The sequence below is a fragment of the Haliaeetus albicilla genome, chromosome 12 (genome assembly GCF_947461875.1).
Source record: "Haliaeetus albicilla chromosome 12, bHalAlb1.1, whole genome shotgun sequence".
Classification (NCBI taxonomy): Eukaryota; Metazoa; Chordata; class Aves; order Accipitriformes; family Accipitridae; genus Haliaeetus; species Haliaeetus albicilla.
In genome coordinates, this window is record NC_091494.1 from 17,146,096 (window position 1) to 17,160,298 (window position 14,203).

Below are 14,203 nucleotides of genomic sequence, written 5' to 3' on the forward strand. Positions count from 1 at the left end.
CATTTTTTGAAAAGCAAAATCAATCCTAATTTCTGCGTCAAGAAGCATACTTACTGCCTAATTAGATTATAGAAATTCAAGCAAGTTATTGAAAGAACCCAAAGCAGTATATGTACATAAGCTAGTTGTGCTGCTTCAGTTCTGCTATAGTGTTTTACTCTCACAGGTTAAGAACATAGTGAAAAGAATTCCCCATAGACTGGAGAGTGGGAGAACACTTGAGATCATCTGAGGCCACATACTAGGCTGAAGCACAAATTAAGATGACAGACAAGGGGGAAGTGCTTTTTAATTATGACCATACGAACAAAGTCAAATATAAGAGTTGAGAGTCTTCACAGAAGCTGGAACTTTAGTGGCAGTCAGGCAGGCAGCGCAGAGCAAACAGGAATCATCTTCACTGACAAGAATCACCAGCAGCAGCTTATTTCTAAACAGAAAGATATACCGGAACATATTTCAAGTTACAGCTTCATGCTTGTTAAACATAGCCTTTAAAAGGGTTGCCTTTGAGTTGCAGTTAAGCATGAACACGTACCTGCATGTCAAGTAATTCTTCAATCTTATTCTGGATCTGTCCATACACATCATTAAACAGCTCCTCCTTTGATTTTGTTCCATTCAAGTGCACTTAAAGTAAGAAAGTAAAATAAGAGAGCTATAATTGAATGTTTCTGTAAGCCTGCCAGATTCCAATTTAAAGAGCACGAACTTGACTGGTATCAGAGAAATATACTCCATCCACCTGCTTCAACTCCTCTCATGCACTTAACCAGTATGTATATCCCAGGTTTGAAAAGCACTCTCATAAAGCAATCTTTCGGAAGTGCTTTTGTCATTAAAGACTTACCCACATCAACTCCAAGATCTTCCATTATCTTCCTGTGCTTTACATACATAGGCCAAACGTGGCCATCAAACAATCCAGGTGGATCCGGTACAGTGTAATTCCTTGAACTATAAATTAAGACATTGTTATTCAAGAGTAGCCTAATTACAGTTTAGAGAAATGACAGTTCATTCAGTTTCTCTACACACTAGCCTGAGCCTGTTGCCTCCAATGCAGTTTCTGAGTTTACCAAAAGTCAGTATTCAGCATAAGCTGCAAGCATAAAGATACCCCCAAAAAGTTGCAATTTGATGTGCGGGTCCAAAGTGTTCAAGATGCAGAAAGGATTCCTAAGATGGACTGATCTTAACAGTGACAAATAGCCTTCTCTTAAAGCTTTAGCAGAACTTGGGTAAAACAGTTGACTGCTTATTTCTTGGAAACGCAACTTTTTCAAGTGTAACATGTTTCATTTGTGTTCAGAACAGTGTACGTGTACAACAATACAGCCAAAGATAAAACCCCGGGATAGTTTGAGATCTGGGAACAATATCATTGGAAAATCAGAAGGGGAAAAAGTCTATTGAAAGATCTGTGCTGAAACTGAGCATCAGTCTCACATACACAACAGCTTGGCAGGAAGCTTCTGGGTTGGTTTGGTGAAGGAAGCTACAGTCTACTAACAACAGCTACATTAGTGTTTATCCTTTCTTATCTAAAAGCTTTAGAGGAGCAAAGTCTTGAACGGAGTAAGACGTTACTGGGCTAGCAAGGGAACTTCAAAAGACAAACTTACCTTCTTCTCCTTTTACACTCTTCATATGGAATGGAAAGAAAAAATCGATGGTGGAATACATCAATCAGTGGCCTGAAAAAGATACACGTTTGGTTGCAGCTAGACTGTTTGATTAGTAGCAAGAAATGGAAAAGTAAAACTACATTAATTTCCTGTATCTAGAGCTATCTTCAGACTTGTGACACCTGAACTCGCCAGCAGTCAATACTAGCTGCTAACTCTTGGTTTAGAACAGGTCTTTTTATTCCCTTGGAGGTTTGCCTACAACGTAAAAATCAAAATATGTGAAGTCACACTCAGTTACCTGTAGGTGTAAAGTAGGAAGCCTTCAACAATAAGAATGTGGATTGTTTTGTCTCCTCCCTCCTTATCTTGTAAGATCGGGACATCCAGAGTGTTGTTAATCCCATGAGAACGTTCAAATTTGACTGGGTTTTTTATCCAGGCGTTTATGGTACTCATCATAGCTTCCATATCTAATGCACTAATCACTAAGACAAATCAAGACAACTATCATTAAGCAGTAATCAAGTATCATCTAGTAATAGAGTCAGTACAAAAGAAAGCACACATAAAGGATCAAAATAATCCAAGTTTTTGAGTTGCACTTTGGTAACAGCGTAGCAAAGGCTTACCATCATACTGTTTAAACCCATCTTCAACTTCTATTTCATCTTGGGGCTGAAACAGTGACAAGAAAAAAACCGCTTGGTCAGCACACCTGCTGGGAAGCTCGATACCCATTTCAAAGCAAGATTCAAGATCTGAACCCTGAAGCTACAAAGAGGAATCTTAACCCTCCACCAGGTTTCTTGGCGTGCGATAAAAAGCAGTAGCAACGAGGCTAAGATAAAGTAGCCTGCTCCTCTATCTTCCCACCGTACGGCACCCAGAGAAAACGGAAAGTCATCGGGACATGCGACAGCGCGGGCCGGCGGCACGGCCAGCCCAGCGCAGCCAACGCTGCAGAGGAGCCGCGGCCGAGGGCAGGGGGAGGCCGCGGGCCCTGGGCCGGCCGCCGCGCAGAGCGGGGCGGAAGCACGCGGGGGTCACCCCTCGCCCTCCGCCGCCCGTCGGCGGGCCGGGCCGGCAGGCGCCCGCCTCACCTTGAAGAAGTCATCCTGGTGCACCACGCTGCAGTTGGGCAGGGCCTGCATCAGCTTGCGGGTGAGGGTGGTCTTGCCCCCGTTGGTGACCCTGCGGCGAGAGGGGCCCGGCCGTCGGGAAGGGCCGCGGGACACGTGCGCGCGCGCGCCCTGCCGCCTTCCCCTCCCCCGCCCCGTCCTCCGCGCTCGCGCCACTGCGGCAGCGGCACCGGGGGGGTGGGGGGGAGATGCGTGCCCAGGCCGCGCCTCGGACGGGCCCCGGACCCCCCCCCCCCCCCGCAGCCCGGCGGGCGCCCCCTCCCCCGAGCCGCCTCCCCCCGGGCCGGCCCGTGGCTCTCACCCGCCGATGCCGATGATGATGTTCATGGCGCGTCCGGCAGCCGCACGGCCCGACTCCTACGGCCTGTTCCTGAGGGGCGAGGGGGGGCGGGTATGGGGACCCGGCGTCTCCGGTACCGGCCGCCTACGTGCCTGAGCCGGGACCCGGGGAAGGGGGGAAGAGAGGGGCTGGAGAAAGAGGAGAAGGTAGAAAGGGGAGAAACCCAACGTCAACTGCCGGGCAACGCCATGGTCGGAGGAGGAGGGAGCAGCAGCAGAGCTAGTCCGCGCCGCACCAGAGCGCTCCGCAAAGGGAGGCCAGCACCCGCCGCATGGGGCTTCCCCTCACGCTCCTGCGCGCCCATTGGGCGGCTGCCACCGCCGCCGCAGCCAATGGGGCGCGCGCAACGCGGACGCCTCACGGCTATTGGGTAGGGCGCGTTCACTCACGCCCGAGATGGCTACAGCGCGGCCGCTCGGCGGCGCTCATTGGCCGCCGCGCTGGGGGAGGGCGGCTGCGCCAATGGCAGGGGCGCCGCGCGCCGGAGGGGGGCGGGTTCCGGCGACGGCAGCGGCAGCGCTGTGCGGGCGCGGGCGCGCCGCGCCGGGGCCCGCGCGCTCCCCTCAGGCTCCGCGAGGCTGGGAGCGGGCGGGCGCTCGGCCCCGCTACGGCCGCGACAGCTCCGCCGGGGGGCTCGGCGGGCGGCTCGGCGCCGCCGGGCTCCTGCGCGGTGGTAGCGAGGGGCCGCCGAGCGGGGGCTCCGCCTGAGGACGGGCGAGGTGGAGCTCCGCGCCCCGAGGAGGGCGGAGCAGGTGTCGGTTGTGGCGGCTCCTCTTCAGGCGGAGCTGCCCTCCGCTTGGGGCGGGGTGAGGCGGCGGGCGGCCCCCCGCCGGGCTGTGCCCTTAGCCTCGTTACGCTGAGGCGGTTCTCCTCCTCGCCGAGCCGTTAGTGCCCGTCTCCGACAGGCCCTCCGCCCCGCAGAGCGGCCCGGCTTCCGGTAGCGAGGAGAGCTGCGCTCGCCCCCAGCACCTCCCCGCGCCGGCGGGGCCAGCCCGCCCGACCGCGCCGCCGTGCTGCGGCCCGCGGCTGCCCGCAGGGGCGCGGCGGAGCGGGGAAAGGCCGCGGGAGGGTGGCGAGACTCGGTACGGCAGGGCTGCTCGGAGTGGGAAAAGGCGGGGAGGAATCCCGCGAGCGGCGCCGTTTGCTCTGTGGCGGGGTGACCCCTGCAGGTCTCCAGCGGGAAACGCGCCAGCAGTCGGGCAAGCATCGTCGGCGTTCAAGGTCGAAATTTGTCCTTGGGCCGTGAAGTTAGGGAGCTCTAATAGGCGCGTGGAAAGTTGAGTGGGAAACGTAGTGTGGAGGGTTTGTCTCCTGCAGCCCCCAGGTCTCGAATGAAGGGCAGTTCCCTACTCCTTCAACCGGAGGAGCACACGTGTTTCCTCGGCCATGGTGTTTGTCCCTCAGCGCTTGGACTCCCGCTAACTGCAGAAAACCACAGGACTGGAAAATCTGCTACGCCTGAGGGACTTTACCTCTTCTTGTTAAGGCTTTTTTCCTTTCTATGAAGAAATAAAGTGTATGGTCGTGGCTTTTTTTTTTTTTTTTTTACCTAGTTTGCATTTATTCTTGGTAACGTTGAATTCCATCATTTACAAGCTACTAACTCAATTCAGCATGTTTACAATACCAGTGGTCGGTGTGTTGCCAACCATTCAGCTTGTTTCTCATCTTTTTGTGAGTTTCACTGATTTTCTTCTGGTCAGGCTCCAGACGAATCTCAGTTGATTTCTCTCACAGTTATTTTTAACTTGCAAACAGAACACATAATTTGGTCTCTTGGCTCTTCTTTTTTGAGGGGGGGGACAGTTAGTTAAAAATGCTTTTTTTTTTTTTTTCCACTTTGTGACTGAGCTCATTTCTGATCTGCCATAGAGGATCTGGGGGTGGGTTTGGGGGGTTTTGGGTGTGGGGTTTTTTTAAATGTGTGTGTCTACTTAGCTTTTAAATGGAGAAGGTTCACATCTCCTCAGACAACACCCAAATTCCTTAGATTAACAATACCAATGCACCTAGATTAATGGAGGTTTCAAGTAAAACCCCATTCTCAGCTTCCTATGAAGCTTCAGGATGGTAGAAGGCCAATATATAATCAAACTACATATTAGTGTTATTATGTAGTTTGAGGACTACATCTCAAACTTAATTTGTAATCTGTACATGTATTAATAAAATCAGATGCTACTTTAAAGCAGTTAAGCTCACTCTACAGCAGGAATTCAGCTGTTTGGCTCCAAGGTTCTTCCAAAGTCTTGGTAAATTTCTTTTTTTTTTTTTTTTTTTTTTTACTCTTCACCTTTCACCAAGCAAGATGCACTGTTCAACTTTCATGCTCAAAACTAATTTTTGATCTGGAAATTCAAGTTCCACTGTTTTTTACCATACCTTGCCATTCAAATATGTAAACATAAAACTGTTTCAGTATTTTAACATGCTGTAAATACCAAACAAGCACAGTAAGGATAATGAACAAATTAGAAGCACAGTGATTTTTAGAAAGGCAATTAGGCTGAAATACGCTGCTCTCACCTCAACTCAGTACTGATAGAGCTGGAATGAAAATGACAGTGGCTGGACTCAGAAGTTACCACAATTTAACAGCTTGGTTGAGGCAGGGTGATGGTAGCCTGCACCCGATGTGTGAAACTATATGCTAAATTTACACTCACTGTCCTTTGCTAATAGCTCAGAGTCAAGGCTTTGTCATGATCAGACCTCGAGTCTAAAGGCCAATTCTGAAGAACAGATACATTTAGTGGATGTTATTTGTCAAGATTATAGTGCATCTCTCATGTCCATGGAAGGGGAGAACTCTTTTGTTTTGATTCAGGCAAACATTTTCCACTTCATATACAATGGGTATTCTGTAAGTAAAATACAAGAATATTTTGAATACTGTTTAATACATGGCAATGGTAGAACAAATTGAATGTTATGCTCAGTAAAGTATATCTAAACATTCATAAAGCTCTCGGGCGCTTTAAGGCTACGGACTCCAGAATGGCTGTGCCTCCTGCCCATCGCATTCAACATCTGTGTCTGCGTGTGCTAGCCATTTCCCTGGCCCTTTGTCTTTCTCTCCGCGATGATACTGCTGCTATGGTGAAAAATAGAGAGAAAGAACAACAGGATATTGTCCAATTCTGGTCTGCGTGCCAACACTGACAAAATGTTGTTTTCTCCTCAGTTTGGGGATTCTTGTTGGCTTTTATTAGCTCTGGGTGAGCCTGAACACATTAAGATGTTTTTAAAATTCTTCCAGTTAGCGTGGAAACCTTGAGTCTGTGGGAGGAAGGTGGTGTCCCATGCCCCAGCACAGACATTCCTGTCCTGGAGGATGATACTCTGACTCACGCAGAGGAAAAGAAGAGTTCTGTTGTAAAACACAACAGGAAGACGTCCAGTGCTGCTGTGTGCCAGGAGGACACCTGCAGAGCTGCCGCAGGGGTGGAAGTGAGCCACAGGCTGTATGGATAGTGCTGAGAAAACTGCACGGCTGCACAAAGCTGACGCCAAACTAGGGTGCTGTTTGTGGTTTCCGTTCTGCTTTTCTGACACCTGTAGGTAAGCGCGAAGTGCACAGCAGAATTCTGCAGCCCCTTACAGAGTGAAGGAACCGTCGCAGGGTACGGGATCACAGTGAAGCATTCTTGCTTAGCAATCAGGATTAATTATAACCCGGGAATATGAACTGTAAACGCGCTGCAGTTGCCAAGACAGGAGCTGGCTGTGTGCCAGCGCTTGCATGAGGACATACCATCCCGTCAGGACTCCCTGGGAGCAGCAGGTAACACCCCAGGTACGCGTGGAGCCCCACAGAGGTAGATGGCCAAATGCTGGCGGGTGCGGCAGGAGGAGGGTAGGCGTTCGACCGTTATTTTGGGATGGGAGTGTTTCTCTATCTAATTTGATGCTCATCTCAGTCTGCTTTCAAAATAGGTTATTAGCGTACAGTGACACACTTTACGATTTTTAAGAAAATCTTAGCTTTGATACTGTCTCCTTAACATGAAATAAACCCCCGAATTCTGCAACTAATGTGAAGTGTAGGCAAAAGCTTCAGCTTCTGCGTGTTCTTATGGTTGCATGGGCCACTGTCCCTTCTTTGCTGCACTCAGACAAGGTATCAGTGGTGATAAAGACCGTTGTGAGAAGATGAAGTGAGGTGAAAATGGTAATTGAGCCAGATAATGAGTTGTATTAAAACTACCCAGGATAAAATGGAATAATATATGACACATTCTGCAATAAGTATCACATAGGCCACCTAAAGCTAAGAGGCAAATGTAACAAATGCTTTGAAATATAAATGGCAGAAATTTAAAAAATCTGCTTGAAGTGTGAGAAGTGATGAAGTGTAAGAAAACCACAAAGGTGAAAGAAATAGATGTGCTAATTACATAATTGTGGCACTACATAAGAAATGCCTGTGAAGGGGGAATCTTATGTTGTTTGGTTGCGAAGACTTTAGTGGAAGCTTAGAAAGACTGAATTGATGAAGCTGGAAGTTCTGTTAAGCTGTAAGCTTTAAAAAAAAAAACAAACTTTTTTTATAAATTAACACATTATAATATTGTTTTAATAACTTCATGTATGAAAAAGTTGATATGAAAGGCTACTCTATAGTCCTGGGTTTGATTTAAAGGAAGATATAAAAAAGAAAAAAAGGGGGGGGAGGGGCGGTAACCACTAAAAAGTTGTTTTTTATCATAGCTTCAGGGCACTTAAAGTTAGTGAGTTTCCTGGTTGTGTCTCTAGTTCAGGAGTGCTATGTTAATAGTTTTATACATTCTGGGAAGCTCTAGGCTCTGATGAATGGTTTCTGTTGCTGGTATACAAAGCTTTTTTTCCTCCTCTTTTAAGGGCTTTCTGGAGTTGTAGAATAGTCTTTCCTTTGAGCTTTTCTATGTCTAAGAAGAGTAACTATGTCAGATGTAAGAAGGAAACTTTCTTTTGCACCAGTTTGTAAAAGTTAAGCATTCAATCTGTTGTGCTTCAAAGCTATTTTCTTTCAAAATACTAAATAGTTCATGAGTATTGGCTAGCTCTGCTTACAACCAGATCGCAGACTGTTAAACAAGACCTAACTTAATTCTAGCATTTCTTTTATTACGCTTCTGTAAGGAAACCAGAACTTATACTACTGGCTGTCTGGGTGTAAATGTGCAGAGTTCTTAACCCTGACTTCTGACATGAACATACTGATTTCAAATTGATGCTACTTTTCAGTCCAGGTGTGTTTAAGAATTTTACAGTCTTGTTTTAGTCTTCCGAAATGTCTGTTGCTCAATAACTGTTACAAGACTTTGATATATTTTAGTATAAATTTAAATAATAATCTCTTTGCAGGTATACTCATCAGATGCTTTCTATGATCTTTACCAGTGAATCTGCACAAGCAATTCCTTCCTAAACTCACCTTAGGAACTGCATATTGGTCCTCATATTGCTTTAACTCCCAGAGAAATAATTACGCTTAGGAAGACCTTATTACCTGCTGAAAAATAGAATGACTGAGTTCCTGGTTTGTTTTAATTGGTGCAATGGTGAACAGCCCCAGCCGGTAGGTAGATGCACAACTGACATCCTTTGTCAGATTTGAAATTTTGTCTTTCAGTGATGTGGAAAACACTTCCATTGTCATGTTGTTTTGATTAGTTTGGGCTAAGTAATGCAAAAGCTAAAAGCAGGCCTGTTAAACTATGTTTAAGCTATGTGTGTTTTGCCAGAAACTTTGGCCATGTGACTTTGCAGTTCTCAGGCCTTGAGTTTCCAACATTAAAGAAAGTTTTTGCAATAATTCAATGAGCTGTAATAAAAGTGACTTTGACCCTCTCTTATTGCAAACAGTCTGAAACTTCAGCCTGGTTGCCATGAGGAGTTATTAGGGGTCAGTACTGACTGTCTTATCTCAGCTGCTTGTTTCTGTCTGAAAGTTGCTCATGTTCTCTGAATAGAGACCTAAGGTATCTTCTCTCTTACAGAAGAGGCGTCGGAGACTGGACCGGAATATGATAGGAGAGCCAATGAACTTTGTACACACTGCGCATATTGGGGCAAGAGAGATGAGTAGTGACTATTCATCAGTAAGTGTGCACCTCTTTGATAAGCAAAAATCTCCACTCAGTAACGTGTAGAGCAGGTAGCTAAAAAAGTACTAGATAACTGTAAGAGAGAGAAAAATCTGACTTCCCCCCCCCACCTCCCCCATCAGTAGAATAGCATCAGAACAGAACTCTCTTTTGGTTTGTAAACATAAGATACTGTGGAAGATATAGTCAGCAGGAACTGCTCATTTCCCCAGTATCTTTACGTATGATGAGATCCTTTTGGATAAGGATTCTGTGGATACATTTGATACTAGGTCCAGATAACAGATCACCTTGAAGTCAAAGCTGTGCCAGGGTGAAGGATGTAACGATAAGTGGATTTTGAATAGCAGGACCCATCTCATGCACTGACTGAAAATAGTCCTTAACAATCCTGGGTTTAGCTGTTATTTCTCCCTACTACTGTTGGGACCCAACAGTGTAAACATATGGCTCACCTGCCTCTTCAAATTGATGCTTTTAATAATTGTTCTGGCAACTAGACTTTATAAGATGCATGTTCTAATAAACTTTTTTTCTAGGCTGTATCAATTCAGGACCACATGAAGTCTAAAGGTGGCTACACAAACGGCACTTCTGCAACTGTTGAGATATAGGAAACTGAGAGGATGCTGAAATCTGCTCTGTCTTATGAGGACCCCCTGGACTGTGCTTTCATATTCTCTAAAGCCTCTTTATCATGGAGTAGGGAGAGTACTTGAATTATAAAGAGGTCAGTGCAAGCTTTGGTGTTCTTTGCTCAATAGCTTCTGAAGGAGTTATTGTAAATTATCCTTAAAATGCTCTGTCATAGTAGTGTTGTAGTAGCAACTGTAATTTGTCACCGTAGATGGCTTCCTAGCTGTGTTCCAAAAACCTCACAAAGTTGTCTTGTAGGATGGGATTGGAAGTCAGTATGAATTGTCTGGGGTTTTGGTCTCTGTCTTTTTCTCCCCTCAAGACATGCAGAAGTTGACTTAATTGGAAGATATCACAGGTTTGCACTTTTTACGTGGGCTAACCTGAATTGCTAAGTAGGATCTTGTAACCTCTAATATAACTTCGGACCTGTTTTTTAGATGGCTTGCAGCCTAATGCATAAATCTACTGAGCTGTACTTTGTTTTTTTGGGTTTTTTTAATGTCTTTTGATGGTGTAACATAATATATTTACCTGAGTCTGCAAAACCCAGTGAAACTTCTGCCTTGCTGTGATAATGCTTTTGTAGCTAAAAATTGAGGTTTTGCAAACATACACACTCTTGAATGAGGCTTAGAAAAACAGACATTTCTCCCAATTACTGGGCTGCCTCCCTTCCATACATGCACTAGTGTGACTGACAGGTATTACTACAACAGAGCTAATAATATGTACCAGTTAACTTCAAGTGGTGCTACAATATGCTCACAACTGTGTGTTGATTTTGCATGACTACTATTGCATTTTAAACTAAACATATCTAAGATCACCCTCTCTCTTACCTATCTGTAACAGTAACTACATGGGACTTCAAGGGATATCTTGCTTGTCCTTGTGGCTCCTTAATTTCAAGACGGTTTTTAGATGAAATGTATTTTTTCTTGCATATGTTTTAAATAAAATGTATGGTTTAAGTGATACAGCTATGTGAAGGACAAAAATGTAAACAATATTGTGAAAACTTGCAGGAGAATATTAAATAGAAACAGTGTCTTGCAGAGTTCCAGCACTTCATAAATATTTAAATAATAGCCATAAATATTTAGCCCTACCCAAACTATGGTTTATTACTTCGTATTCATCTTTCTATTAAGTGATATGATAAAACTGCTGAAGCGGAGCTAGGGTTTTCTTTTACCCAATCACTGACAACTGTTCCCCAGCTCTAAATGCTGAATGACTACCAGTGCAGAAACTTAGGAAATCTGCTTGCTGTCATGGGGTTAACTAAATACAAGTGTTTAAATTGCTGCCATATCAGCACCAGTTCTGCTGGGATTCAGTGGAACTCTCTCCTTGCTCTAGGCATAAGATCCATTACGAACTTTTTTCCATTTAAAAAACACAAACATCTAGCTGGAAAATCTTTTAATTTGTGTGATTCTGTTTGTGGCTTGTGATATTTCCGAAATCTAGACTGCTGGCTTTGCTGAATTGTTAGGCTGCCTTTTGTGAGTATACTAGAGAACTTAAAACATGAAAGGTAGCTCTATGTTTCTGTACGCATTCAACACACCACCACCCCCATTTCATCTTTGAGGGCCAAAGAGGAAGAGAGAATGTTACTTTCTGTAACAGTCAACAGCTGATCCTAAGGTTCTGCAACCCTAAGAGAAAACTAATATCCATGTCTTGCTAGATCCTTACTCTTGAATTACAATGCATGCCAAATTTTAATATATTTTAAAACTAGCATGAGCTAGATGTACATTTAGCTTTTTTAAGTCTTTCATATTTCTGTCTTCTAACTTCAGATTTATTCCAGCAGCCTAGTTAAGATAGAGATTTTAAAGAAGCTAAATCCTGTATACTGTTGAGGAAGCATAAAGTGGCCAAGTTGTTTTAAAGAACAGATCCTCATTCATCTGCTATTAAATTGAGTTCATGCATTCATTGGTCCATACCTGCCCAGAAAAAATAGTGGTAGGGCAGCTGTCATGTAGAAAATGGGTTGTATTTTCTTAACACTGTAAGAAAACAAACTGAACAGGAGCTGGTATTTCCTGAAGACCCATTCAGTATGTTTAAGATTGGTGGTGTATGCATAACTAGAAATAAAGGAGTTGGTGATCACATCAGTTCTTCTCTCTAAAAATAAATCAACAGACAATTTTGTTATTAAACCTTTATTTATAGAAAAATCCTAGTTTTCATTATGTAAACCAAGTAGCACTATCTGGTGTAAAACTAACCTATTTTCATCAGAACATACAGTATTATATATGACCATATTAAAGTGTCACATAATTAAAAGGAAATATTTTGCTATTGCCTTAAGGGTGACATTACTTTTAAAATCTAAATAAATATAAAAGCATGTCTTGAGTTTTTGTTGTTGTATATTTAGAAATCTAGCTGTAATCTGTCGTGTAACTCAGTATAAACCTATATTGGTTATAATAAATATGTTGAACTAGGCACTTGCACTCTTTTCATATTGTGGAAAATCTTGATATTTTCTCTGCACTGAAAACCTGTTGGTTAAGTGGATGGGTCAGCATGTCTTGAGACTTTATTGCACAAAAATCAAATTTCTCCACCAGAGAGAACAATTTTATATCATGTCTTTTCTGTCTGTTCTATGCAAGCTATTACTCCATTGTGGCGTTTTTTTGTTTGGTGGGGGATTTTTTGTTTGGTAGTTTTTGAGCTTGGCTGGAATAAAATACAGCAAAAAAGACCAAAGGATCAAACTTTTTAATCTATGTTGTAGGCTGCGAAGACCTTGTATCAAGACAACATGGTAATGGAACATTACTGCTCTGACTTGATGGTGTTTTATGTTTGGGGTTGGTTTTGTTTTTGGTAGTAGGAAGTAAAATAACTTGCAAGTGGAGCAGGATCAAGTCTTTCATATGTAGTCTGGCAGAGTCTCAGCACTGTATCTGTTTGCTGCCTTCAAAAAAAAAAAAAAATTCAGGGAGTCACTGTTATTTCATATACTGTCTGTCTTATCCCTTGATGCCTTGATGTCCCTGCTAGGCTTTACTGACTGTCCCATAATGCTGCATAAACCTGCAGTCAGTATATAGAAAAGGTATTTGGCTTTTTCACAACCTAATATGTCTTTTTGCCTCCTGTAGAGCCACTTTCATAACAATTATGTGGTGTCATGCTATGTTCCAATTTAGCCTGTAATATGATAACTTGCAACCCAGGCATGTAGCACTAGTCCTTTGTACGGTCTTGCCATGTTGGACTATTGGGTGCTTCCGTAGCTTCCCTTCTGTATAGACAACAAATGTTTAAAAGATTAATAAATACCCTTAATCTTACTGTGCCAGCAAGAATAAGCACAATTTGACAATGCTAAATTCCATGGAGGTATGTTTATGAAATTAATTATATGTTACTAAATACAGTAACGCTGGGAAAAAAACCCTAAACAAATCTGCCATTGAAAGATGATTACATGGCTGCTCCTGACTGTGTTTGGATTTACTTTGCTATCAGCACTGTGACACTGCCATAAAAAACCCACCAGTTGAAGATAAGAACGATCTTGTTTGCCTTTCATAATCACTGTGGAGATAGACGAGATGAACTACCGGAAGAAAACATTGCTGTGTTACAGTGGTGTCAAAAAGATCTCTGGTGAGTGGGTTCCTGTAAGGCTTCCAGATACTTTGTGGTTCTGCAAACTTGGTTAGTCAAGTAATGACACTGTACTATGAAATCACTCGGATAAAGTTAGGCAGTCAGGGAATATGAGGTAGAAGCCAGATCTTCCTTCCTAGCATTTGTACCTTCTTTCCTCATGAGAACAAACTTCAATAGGACTAGTTAACAAGAGTACTTGCAGTATTCTACTTTACTAGGTTATGCTTCTAGTTTCTAGCTCCTGAAGGTAGACTTTGAACTCTAAAATCTGCAAGACAGGTGAATCGCACACTAAAGGTTAATGTCAAAGGTGTGGGGTCCTGAAATAAAAAAAATTCTGGTTCATTAGATTGCAGATTGGCTTCAGGGCAGAAAACAAAGACTAACCATAAATAGAATGTTTTTCTAAAGACAAGGCTGCTTGGAATAAATCTTTTTTATCTATTAGTTTTTAAAAAGTAGAGGAGACTTGCATTTTTAACTCCTTGCTATTGAAGTACCAGTCTTACTATGTACCTTTCTGTCTTTAATACAGGGGCTGGATCAACAGAGTTTAGACCCAAAGTAGCAGTTAATGCTTGAAATGCAAAATTTTGGATGCTTGCCTCTACAGCAGAAGTCCCTGTGCACCTTAAGGAGATGCTCTATGTGGCTGGTGCTTGGGCTTCTGCAGAAAAACTGCCCTTTCTCCATACACAGTAATTCATC

General features: G+C 43.7%; 2 protein-coding genes across 2 annotated transcripts; one reads left to right on the forward strand and one right to left on the reverse strand.

Annotated features, from left to right (window-relative positions):
* Nucleotides 1-258: 258 nt before the first annotated feature.
* Nucleotides 259-3,388, reverse strand: LOC104312001 (nicotinamide riboside kinase 2). Its single transcript, XM_069798318.1, has 8 exons — nt 3,072-3,388; nt 2,732-2,822; nt 2,261-2,306; nt 1,930-2,116; nt 1,626-1,697; nt 851-957; nt 539-630; nt 259-430 (listed from the first exon to the last, which is right to left on the reverse strand). The coding sequence occupies exons 1-8, from the start codon at nt 3,095-3,097 to the stop codon at nt 425-427; spliced, it is 627 nt and encodes a 208-aa protein (XP_069654419.1). The 5' UTR covers nt 3,098-3,388; the 3' UTR covers nt 259-424.
* A 2,903-nt stretch (nt 3,389-6,291) lies between these two features.
* Nucleotides 6,292-13,170, forward strand: LOC104316976 (CDC42 small effector protein 2-B). The gene is made up of 4 exons (XM_009917610.2): nt 6,292-6,894; nt 8,457-8,670; nt 9,092-9,193; nt 9,739-13,170. Exons 2-4 carry the CDS (start codon nt 8,617-8,619, stop codon nt 9,811-9,813), a joined length of 231 nt encoding a protein of 76 aa, XP_009915912.1. The 5' UTR covers nt 6,292-6,894; nt 8,457-8,616; the 3' UTR covers nt 9,814-13,170.
* Nucleotides 13,171-14,203: the final 1,033 nt, after the last annotated feature.

What these genes read in the sequence shown, in the direction of transcription:
- LOC104312001 (XM_069798318.1), bottom strand. Translation starts at nt 3,097, where the DNA reads ATGAACATCATCATCGGCATCGGCGG. An exon ending in TGGGTTTAAACAGTATGATG is followed by an intron (nt 2,117 to 2,260) that starts GTAAGCCTTTGC and finishes GATTTGTCTTAG; the next exon opens with TGATTAGTGCATTAGATATG. An exon ending in TTCCTACTTTACACCTACAG is followed by an intron (nt 1,698 to 1,929) that starts GTAACTGAGTGT and finishes TATCTTTTTCAG; the next exon opens with GCCACTGATTGATGTATTCC.
- LOC104316976 (XM_009917610.2), top strand. Translation starts at nt 8,617, where the DNA reads ATGACTGAGTTCCTGGTTTGTTTTAATTGGTGCAATGGTGAACAGCCC. An exon ending in ATGGTGAACAGCCCCAGCCG is followed by an intron (nt 8,671 to 9,091) that starts GTAGGTAGATGC and finishes TCTCTCTTACAG; the next exon opens with AAGAGGCGTCGGAGACTGGA. An exon ending in TGAGTAGTGACTATTCATCA is followed by an intron (nt 9,194 to 9,738) that starts GTAAGTGTGCAC and finishes CTTTTTTTCTAG; the next exon opens with GCTGTATCAATTCAGGACCA.